Source organism: Mesitornis unicolor, unplaced genomic scaffold (genome assembly GCF_000695765.1).
Source record: "Mesitornis unicolor isolate BGI_N332 unplaced genomic scaffold, ASM69576v1 scaffold180, whole genome shotgun sequence".
Classification (NCBI taxonomy): domain Eukaryota; kingdom Metazoa; phylum Chordata; class Aves; order Mesitornithiformes; family Mesitornithidae; genus Mesitornis; species Mesitornis unicolor.
In genome coordinates this window covers 146,405-157,283 of record NW_010158833.1, presented here as the reverse complement: position 1 = coordinate 157,283, position 10,879 = coordinate 146,405, and the positions used below count along the sequence as shown (strand labels likewise).

The window sequence follows — 10,879 nt, the reverse complement described above, 5'->3', positions numbered from 1 at the left end:
ACCTCGTTTGCATGATAAAGGAGGGAGGTGAAGAATGCTCCGCAGCTGTAATTGTGCATAGCAAAATAGTAATTAAATCATTTGTAATTAATTAGTAGCTAAGTAAACCCGTCGGCACAGATAAGAGCCGAAGCGTAAGCAGGTTGCTCTTTCCGGCGCATGTATAGTTTTTAGCCCCGGGGTTAGGCGGCCGCGGTGCTGGTGTCCGCGTCTGTGTCCCGCCGCCTGCTGGCCGCGGCGCGGAGGCAGGGCGGAGCGACGGTACAGCCGCCGGTGCGTCCCGGGGTCCCCGCGGGAAGGAGCCCGCTGCTTCACCGGGTGCTCAGCGTGTAAGGCATCGCCTCGAAGCGTTTATTTTACGTTATTTTTGTTGAAGTCGTACTTCTGCTCAGCTGTTGAGTTCGAAACAGCAACATGTGAAGAAGGAAAGATAAGAAAGATTTATGGCACGTGTTGATTGTGGTGGGGTTTTAAAAATATTATGAGCAAAATTCTGTGTGTTCCAGGTTTGGGTTTGCAAATACAGTGCTACCAGTGTGAGGAGTTCCAGCTAAATAATGACTGCTCTGCTCCAGAGTTCATCGTGAATTGTACAGTGAATGTTCAAGATATGTGTCAGAAAGAAGTAATGGAAAAAAGTTTTGGTAAGAGTTTAATAATTATGTTTATGTGTGTTGGTAGCATTTGTGGCTTTTGGCTCCACCCATTCACAATCTTCAACTGCAGATTAATCTGTCATTCCTACCTAAAGGGACCAGATTCAATTTCTTACACTTCTGAGTGACTTTGCAACTCAATAAAGTCAATCATTTTCCTTTAAAACTGGTGTAAAAACTGAAGGATGCAAGCCAAATGTTGATAAAGCTGTTAATACACAGTCTTACTGGTCTCAGATTTGATTTCCCTGCACTGGGAAATTAATAACAACAAGTTAGTTTAATCTCATTACAGTTAATTACATGGGCTTTTCCCCCAAGAGATGGAAGAGCATTAAATTAGTAATTCCCTCCTTTCTTTTATTTACTCTAGCAATTCATATACTCTGAAGGTTCATCTTAAGGGAAGGAAAGTGTAGTCATCTTTGCTTTCATCCATAAAAGAAAACATCAAGCAAAAGTGAGACAAGGATAAAAAGAATATTTTGGGGAGTTTGGGGGGAGAGCCGAGCACAAATGGATGCAGTTGCCATACTTATTTTCCAAGTCTAAGGGGACTTTTCCCATATTGTAATTAATATTAAACTTAGCTTATTTGGAGAGAAATGTGTTCAAGAGGAAACTAAACTAGCTGTGATTCCGTGTCTCTGTTGTCTTGAGCTGTGCTATAAATTGCTTTTTTAAATTCAGCATCATGGAAGGCATTTGAGATTTAGCGAGAGCTCTCTTGGTTTTTAGACCACCACATTGCTCTGTAGCCATCAACGTGAGTAGGAGGCCACAGCTTCGTTAGGAGCGGCAGGGCTGGGTGGGGTGGCAGGGAAGCGAGATGGTGGGAGGTGGGGGTCATGCAGCATCCTGCCCTTCCTGCAAACAGCCGACATGGACAGAAAGTCAGTTCTCATTTAATACTTGACAGTTGTTTGGTGTTGCTTGCTTCTGGGCGTTATGAAGGGCAAGCAGGCAGTAGCTCCCTGGCGTGACCTCTGTACCGAGCGGAAGGCGTAAGGAGCAGAGGGCAAGGCGGGATGTCAGAACCCTGATTTAGGAGGAAGCCACTCTCTGGAACTGCGCATCTTGCAGCTGAGGGCAGCACTTTAGAGCGTGGAGTTCACGGATGTAAAAGACTGTGATGCTGTAAATATAAATCAAGCTGCAGTCTGTCCTTGTTCTGTGAGTCCTTCAGTAACAGCAGAATCCCTCTCTACCTAGCCAATGTGTGTAGCCATCGGTCCGGACAGTAGCGTTGGTTCTGTTCATTAGGAAACCATTCACTGGTATTTTCAAAGTGCTTCTCAGTCAGCCAGTTCTGCTTGTGCTGGTACTTTCAGATCACTACATAAGGAATCATAGAAAAATAATAAGAATTGTTGTTACCTATCAACAGCAGCTGAACTGCTGGCACTTCTATTTCATCCTGGGTGACACCATCCACAGTGACTGTGTTTCTGTAAAATATTTAGCTCCAGTGTAGAAAAAAGCTGTATGTTTAAAGGAAGATTAGTCTCCTTCAGGCTGTATATTACTGCAATATTTAATTTCAAGTTTACTTGGAAAGGGTGGTGAAGATGGGAGAAAGTTACAGCTTGGAAGGTACTCTTAAAAGTCCAAGTATTTCTAAATGGGTATTTGAAGGCTTTGCTATCTGCACACCACAGCTTCTACAGTACTTCTAATGGGTTTGAATGGATGCTGTGGTGATTTCAAGGGCTATCAACATGGCATATAGACATAGACAGTTCTCATTTAATACTTAACAATTGTTTGGTGCTGCTTGCTTCTTGTTTGAGGGTTTTTAAAATATCTTTCCTGGTTCCTTCCTGTTTTCATTTCAATGCAACCTCAGGCTATATCAGCCTTCAAGAAACATATCTGTCATCTTCCCTTCAGGTGTGTGTTGGGAAACTGGTTTCAGCCAGGTAAACCCTCACAGACTGAAGTGCAGCCCTTCTGGCTCAGTGGGTGTGCGCGCGCGCGCGCACACACACACACACTCACACACTCCCCTGTGGTAAGGGACAGCCCCTCGTGTGCTGCGTATGCGGATGGGTGCTCGGTCGTGCAGCTCTTCCCAGGCAGGACTGCAGGCTGGCACATAGACAATGCAAATTGTAGCTGTTTGAACAGCTTTTAGGCATACCTTGGTGCATAACTTGTCCTTACTCCTATGAATAAATTGGTTTGCAATATAATAAATAAGGAGCTCTTAAAAGAAACCTCTGGGTGGGTTTTTTTTTTTCCTGTGTGATTTTTATATTGTCTCTGAGCAGATCCTTGGATTTTCCTTTTAGGAGGTAACTAGCCTGCTGTGCATAGCAGGTAGCACTGTTCTGTTTTATTTCATTTACTTCCATAAATGCAGTTCTTAATCATTTTAAGCTTAGAGATCATAAATTTCAGCTAGTGAATAAATTTAAATTTTTAACTTAACTATTTCAATTTGAGTGAAATTTACTATGCAAGCTTAGTTTCTCTGTTATCCTCAGTCAATTCTAGAGAGGATTGGTTGTAAAACAGAGGTGATTCAGTTCATCATCCTTTTTTTTTTTTTTTCCTTATTGGTATTTAAATGTGTAATACAAATGCCTTATTCTCCCAAGTTTTATTTAATAATTCATTCTACTTCTACTAGTGTATTTCATAACTTGATTCTTTTGGTTGTTGCTTATCACTGAAAGCTGCAATGTTTCAAATATTGATTTTAATTTATAATAGACTTGAGTTTGAATTTTTAACCCAGAATGTGAAAGATGTGAATTTGCATTTATTTGACAGCACAATCCCATAATTACAGTTTTTCCTCTTGACTAAATATAGTCAGAGGAGTATAATTTAATTTTTATAGACTAACCCATTTTTGTCCTTAATAAAATATAGCTGTGTCAGTGAGCAAAATGTTACAAGTTCTCCTAAACCTTATTTAAAAGTTAAATGCAAAATTTTGAGATAAAGTTCATGGTCTGAATCAGTAACTTTTTGATGTAGTCATCCTTCCTTTGCAGGATGCATTAATCTCTGTGTGTGTCTTGCTATCAAGGGGGTTGCTGACTTAGGTTCTGTGCTGTGCCTACCATGCAGTCCCCAGCTTGTAGCCAGTGACTTTTTTCTTACATATTTGTTAGTGTTCATTGAACTCTGCAGTGACGCCTCCGGTTCTGCTTCATTTCTGTGTTAAACTTTCTATAAATGCAGTGGAGAACTACAAATCTGTGCAGTTTTGTTTTCATTTATGATGTAAATAGCTCCTTATGCCTGATCATAGTTAAACAAACCACTCCTCTTCAGTTGCTATCAAGTTAGGGTTAGTGCTTCAGATGTCGCTGTGCACTCAGAGCGTTATCTCAGTTTCTGGAGAACCAATCTTTGGAAGTACTTTTCAGCTTAGGTGAGAAATAACAGCAGCATAGGCATGTTCCTAACCCAGAGCTTAAAAAGTGGCTGTTGCTGTGACAGCCTCTGATGTGAGCGGCTAAGAATGCGGGTATTGGTCACTAATACTTTGAATTAATTGGGCAGGTGTTGTACAGTTGTACAGTTCTCCCAGCTGTTTGTAGTATCGGGTAGAAATTTGCTCCTTTGCACAACATAAAATGAATTGAGAACTGAGCAGTAGGTAAGCAAGTATCTGATTAAGTGATTATGTGAACTCATCTAGTTCTGCCTCCCCTGCAAATGTGCACTTGGCTATGGCATTTTATATTGCAGTTGCACTTTGGGGATCTGTCAGTGCAAAGAACTGGAGACTTTGTCAAGTAAATGACAAAATATTTTTCTCACTTTAAGCAGAGTCATACTTAAAAATGTTGCTAGAAGTTGTTTTATGCATTATGCTAACATTCTGTTCCAGCGGGAGATACAGAAGGACAGGACAGTATTTTGCCTGCAATGCAAAATGTTACAAGCTGATTCATTAAGTTAATCTTTAAAAGAAAAAGAAAAAGAAAAATCTGCTTTCTCCCTGTAGAGGGAAGAATGGTGAGAATGGGCAGTGCCACTGGAGACTACAACAAGTAATTTTTGTCCCACAGAAATTAATATAAAGGCTACATTTCTAGTGCATTCTTCAACTGGATAATGAGGTGTTTCAAAACTGTCTAAGTGAGATGTTTGACAAAGGATCAAAGTTCTTGCTTATAATAATTCCACTTGCAGATACTTTGTGGAAATACCTGTGGCGGACTCCCCTCTCCCACTTGCCCCTCTTCTTCCTGTCTATGAACTTTTAACTTAGAAATGTCGGTGCTGCTTTGTTTTTAGAGTTTGTAGGAACAAAGAAATCCCACAATATATTGGGATCAGATGAAACATTGTGATGATACATAGATGAGTATGCAATGTAGATATGGTTTTATGCATATAGTAAACATACTGATACTCAAGTTTACCTTTTACTGAAGGCACGAGCTATCTGAATGTCAAGGCTGATCTAAAACCTACTTAAGGTAAAATGAAACTTGCAACGTGAATAGATCAGAACAAAGCACAAAGGATGAGACAGTCAGTCCAGAAAGGCAGCCAGTCAGAGTTTATCAGAACTGACTGGAAGTAAACCTGCCCATGTGTATGTTTTGAACAATGTATCTTATGCTCTAAGGTAGTTGTGAACGTACTTTTTACAAACTTCTACTTTTGCAAGGAATAAAGTAGCAAGACTGATGCTTTAAAGTTTCTGTCTTCGTAAACGATCTTGGTTTTATGTATTTTCCTTTGCAAGTGAATTGGGAAACGACTTTGCTATTTTTGTTAATCTGCAATAAGAAACTTAACTTATTTGTTTGGTTTACAATGGTTCTTTTAATGTATTTACATAGTATATAATCCTGCAGTGTAATTAAAGCAATTGCTGTAATTGTGTGCTTAAAAGTAGTGCATGGGAACATCATGAATAAGATCATCATCTCGATGTTGAACTGTAATTTTGTTTATATATTTAACTCTTCTCAGTTTTGGTTTCCCAGTCATTTGTTTTATCAGGCAGAGAAAAGCAATGTCTAAGTTGTGTGATGGGTTGGCCTACAGTAAATTCTTTACCCGTGATTATTATTTTTCGTAGTATTAGTGTGCTGCTGACATGATCATGTTGCTTCATGTGTGGCTGTTAAGGATTACAGAAGCACGTGCTTTTTCTGTTTTCATGTATAGCATCCATTAATGCTAATACTAATTGCATACTTCTATCAAGGCAAAATTATACTATGTTGTACATTTATTGACAAAATTATTAAAACAGCGAACAAAGTTTAATGTCTTCAGAATTATTGTAGGCATTAAAGTTTTATAGGTAATAGCTGCACTCACAGTATCCATTTAGAAAGAACAGGAAACGTCCACTGAGCTGGCAGTGTTTGTTTTTTTTAATTTTTCAGAATCACAGAATGGCTCGGTTGGAAAAGACCTCTGAGATCATCACATCCAACCGTTCCTGTCTACCCACTAAACCATATCCTTAAGTACCTCGTCTACCCGCTCTTTAAATACATCCAGGGATGGTGACTCCACCACCTCCCTGGGCAGCCTGTTCCAGCCTCTGACGACCCTCTCAGTAGAAAACTTCCTCCTTATCTCTAACCTGAACCTCCCTTGGCACAGCTTGGTGCCGTTTCCCCTTGTTCTATCCCCCATCACCTGGGAGAAGAGACCAGCACCCACCTCTCTACAACCTCCCTTGAGGTAGTTGTAGGTGGTGATGAGGTCTCCCCTCAGCCTTCTCTTCTCCAGGCTAAACAACCCGAGTTCCCTCAGCCGCTCCTCATAAGCCTTGTTCTCCAGACCCCTCACCATCCTTGTGGCTCTTCTCTGAACACGCTCCAGAATCTCAACATCCTTCTACGCTCTTTTTTGGTCAAAGCATATTAACATAACACAAAAGGACTTCTTTAAATCAAAGTAACTTATAATATAATAAATTGTTACTGACAATTTAATTTAAAAAAAAAAGGAAAAAACTTGGCATGTAACAGTCATTACCTATAACATTCTATCTTGTGCTACCAGGTACCCAATGAAACGAAGACATAGTAACCAGTAGTGGAAACATGTTCATTTTTGATGCTGAATAAAAGACTTACCATTCGGAAACACTTTTTCAGATGCCAAAGCTGTTTTCTTAATAATCAGTTCCTTCCAGTCCTTGGGTTGCTCAGAAAACTTCAGCCACACATGGGATGAACTGAACTAAGTGCATCAGCTAAGGAGAAATTAGGGACAGTGTGTTGTAGATTGCTGTCCTGACTGCCTTTAAATGTAGGAAAGCAACAGTGGAGTTGAGAGTTCAAGCAGTTTATGACTTGAAAGTCATGACAAAGATCCAAGTGCAGAAGTGATGAAGGGCTGTGTAATTCAAGGAAGTTGTGGTATCTGGTCCAGCAAATGTCATTTTTCGCAGACCATGGACAATAACTTTTTATGTTATTTTATTTCTCAGACTTGTTTAAAAGGTATACAAACGAATTTTGTGAGGATACAGTGCCCACAGCTTGGTGTCTCTTAAACCTACCGTAGGGGTTTCCTGATGCATTTCACACACAAATGAGTCTGTGCTTTCAAAAACTTCTCGTGGACTGACCCTGTCACTTGTCTTAGCTCTTAGTGACCTCATCAAAACATCAGCAAGCGTGTTTTAATTAATCCAGACTGTTTGCATTTCCATTTTTCCTTTGTAGTCTGGATATTTTTTTTAAAGTTGATACAGCCTATTTTCCAAAATTACCAATGAGTCTCTGAATGAGGGGGAAAAGTAATATTGAAAACCAGGGAAACCCTACTCTGAAGTTGAACAGGCTGTAAAACTGCAAGCATGAAAATAGCTAAAGATATAAAATCTGAATGAATTTCAGAAGTACTGGCATATGAGTGTAAACATGTGAGCCATTCCACTGAAATTGGTAAGGACATTAATTAGTAGGATGCCACAAGACAATTCACCTGTAAAATTATTCATGGGACTTGTTAAAATGCTGTATCTTTGTAACATTTGTAAAGGCATAAGGACTGTGGCTTCCCAGATCACTTCAGCAGATAAGGATGGTCAAGAAAAATGCTCATACAGGATTCTGAAAAATAAGTTCACCTCTCTTGCTAGAAGATAAGTATATTTAGATCTTGATATCTAAGGCCATTTAGATCTTGGTACCTTTATATTGGGAAAACACAAGTGTTTGGAGGCTGTGAGCCAGCTTTGTTTGAAAGATTGTATGTTTTAGTGCTTGACTGTAAGTCTACGCTGGTGAGCAGAGAAATTAATAAGGACAGCAGAAAACAAAATAATGTGTTGTCCCAAACCTAGGTTCTTCACCTGGTGTGCAAAGAGCCAATCAACACCTTGAGCTGAGATATTTCTTTTTTCTGGTCTGCAGAGGAGCATGCTGAGCATCTAAGACCATCCAGCACACCTGAGTACATCAAGTGTCCCTTTTCACAGTGACAAAGTACAGCTGAGGGGTGTTCTCAAGCTTCCCTCTCCACCTCTTACCCACCCTCATCATACATACGGGTTTTACCTCATGCCTAGAACATGTGGGGAGGTCCCCTAATTCGCATGCTTATTATTCACATGTGTATTTCAGTATCATAATTACTGAAGGTTACTATAGGATATTCTCTTTTCTTGACTTTACTTCATAATTGTGCACATAGTTCTAAGCAAAGTAGAAAACAACAAAGCAGAAATTTACAGCTGTGCTGTCTTTATTCCAGACCCAACCAGGGTCATTACAAGCCTACATACTTGCTCAATTTGGAATCTTTGTAACTCTTAACCCTGTTATTTGGACATCAGATGTGCAGGTGAAGGCTGAACACTGACTTCTGGTTTGTAACCTCCTGTGGCTTTTTTTAAAAAAATATTTGATAATACCACCATTAGCATCTGTACTTAACTTTCTCAGCCTATGCATTTTTAAGCAGTTTAATGCATTAGTTCAGCTTTGTGATGCTGCAAGCAGTGACAGAGACTACTTTGTGCCATTACTTACATTATTAACAATGCAGTTTTGAGTCATATTTCCAGTACCAGACTTAGAAGGGATAGAAGATATCACTTAGAAGTGATATCATGGTAATCCAAATCCTTGTCCTCTGTTGGTCAACAATCACCCAGTTTTCTTCTGAGGTTATTTAATTTCTGCAAGATGTCAGGTCGTTTAGGGTCAGAAGGAGAATTAGGAGGCTAATATTTCATTGTGAAAAGCATCCTACTAGTTTCTGCAAAAATGTGCAACTTCTAAAAATTGCCAAATGTATGAAGGAGTTGTGATGGTATTGAGTAAGTTTTCTTAGAAAATGGTGATGAAAATATGCTAATTCAACCAGGTGGGTTTGGGAGTGTGTGTTTTATTTTGGTTTTATTTTATTTTGGTTTTGTTTTATTTTCTTTAGCCTGTCTACTGAATGTGTCACAGGCAGGGGATAAGGATGGAATAACTGCAGTCCTAAAACACAGGATTAAAAATCAGGAAGTGTGTGACGTAGTTTTGCAGTAGATTTCAAGTCACTTAATTTCAATGCCTCCATTTTTTTCGGCTGGAAAACAGCAAACATGGTTGCTTATAGTATTTAATTAACTGTTAATAAGGCAATTAGTAAACCTCATTATAAAATTTCTGGCAAGGTGCAAATTATTTAAACCACTTGAGCTCCAGAGAGAAAGTTGAGCAGCTGAGTACAGGAAGAGTTGGTGTAAAATGAAACACAGAGGACATGGTTGGATATGGTTGTACTTCACACTGGCTTAAATTGTTTTTTATCAGTGCATTTACAGTCATAGATGAAAATATTTGTATTGGGGAAGCTTAATTTATACTTTAAACCAGTAAAAACATGATCTGACTAAAAGGACGACTGTTTGGGGAAGCGCAATGTCAGAATAAGGATTACTTTTCAACATTCAGTCACCTTCTAACACATTTTGAACCTTATTCAATAGAATATTTATAATAACTTTCTCTAGGAAACAGCAAATCACAATAGGACCTTTTGCAGTCCGTTACTGTATGATGTATGTGAACAGGTACTGGCTAAGAAATAGACAATTATCATAGCAAACCACTGAAGGCATAAAAAGTTGGACATAAAACCTAATACAAAACCTATAAACCAGAATTTAGAAACCTATTTGTGCATAGTCTGAACCCAATTTTGAACATTACTGATACAGTAAAATCCAGAAATATTTTATGTATCTCAGAAAGGGATAGTAAATGTTTGTGTTGTTTTTGTTGGTATAAATTCTCTTTTTATATTTCAGCAGACATCACAAAAAGATCTTTTATAACTCCTGCTGGGTGCTGAATGTCACTCAGGTGGAGGGTAAGCAAGTGATAGTTTATGACTAAAAAATAAAGGATGAGATCTATAATAAAAATCACAAAGCAAACGTGGATAGACAGACACAACATCAAGAAGTAAAACTTCAAGATTCACCAAGACCAGAAAACAGAAAGTTTCAGTGAAATAATATAACCATTTGGGTTACCAAAATGATGGGTTCTCATGCTTGTCTTTAAGAACAACATCATCAAGAGAATACCTAAAATAAATCACATACATATCACGAAAGCATGCTAACGCTACAGCTGAGACAGCTGCTGGGGGCTTCACATGGGTCGTGTGTGCCGCTATATGGATTGTCCACTGTTGGCCAGTTTTCTACCTTTTCTTGGAGGAGATGGGCAAGATTAAGCACCAAATCTGAGTGGAGAAATTCCACCAAAGTCATAACAGCGTGCTTCAAAATGTGTCTTGATCTGCTTGCTAACTTTCAGTTGCTTAGCCTAATATAAAACTTCTCTATGTGCCTGAAGGTGTGGCTCTGTGTATGCCCCCAACTCTGGGTCCAATCTTGAAAAGACAGTTTTGTGACTGCTCAAGGATGCCATTCCTGGACCCTAGTTGGGAATAAACTTTTTTAATGCTCTGAAATACTTGATGCAGCAGGCACACGCAGAGTATGTGCAGAAGATTTTGCTAAAGCTGTATTTGTGGAATGAGTTGCAGAAGCCAAATCTGAGTTTATGTGTGCCTGTGAAACTGGCTATGTACAAAGCACCGTATCAAAAGCTTTCTTAAAAATTAGGAGTGACAGTTATAGCCCATGAGACAGAGCATTTGGCATGGAAAAGCTACTGTTGGGTGAAGCAACATCGTCTGCTTGATGGGAGTCAGACTTACAGCTAAGAGTTGTGTGGCCATGAGGCCATAGACTGATCTGGGGTGAAGCAGAGAGC

The 10,879-nt window shown here is 39.3% G+C and overlaps 1 protein-coding gene across 1 annotated transcript in view; it reads left to right on the top strand.

Annotated features, from left to right (window-relative positions):
- Positions 1 to 481: 481 nt before the first annotated feature.
- Positions 482 to 10,879, top strand: part of LYPD1 (LY6/PLAUR domain containing 1) — a 15,956-nt gene continuing 5,558 nt past the window's right edge. The window contains exon 1 of the mRNA XM_010184670.1: positions 482 to 644. Coding sequence (XP_010182972.1) covers positions 482 to 644 — 163 coding nt within the window. The remainder of the gene's footprint in view (positions 645 to 10,879) is intronic.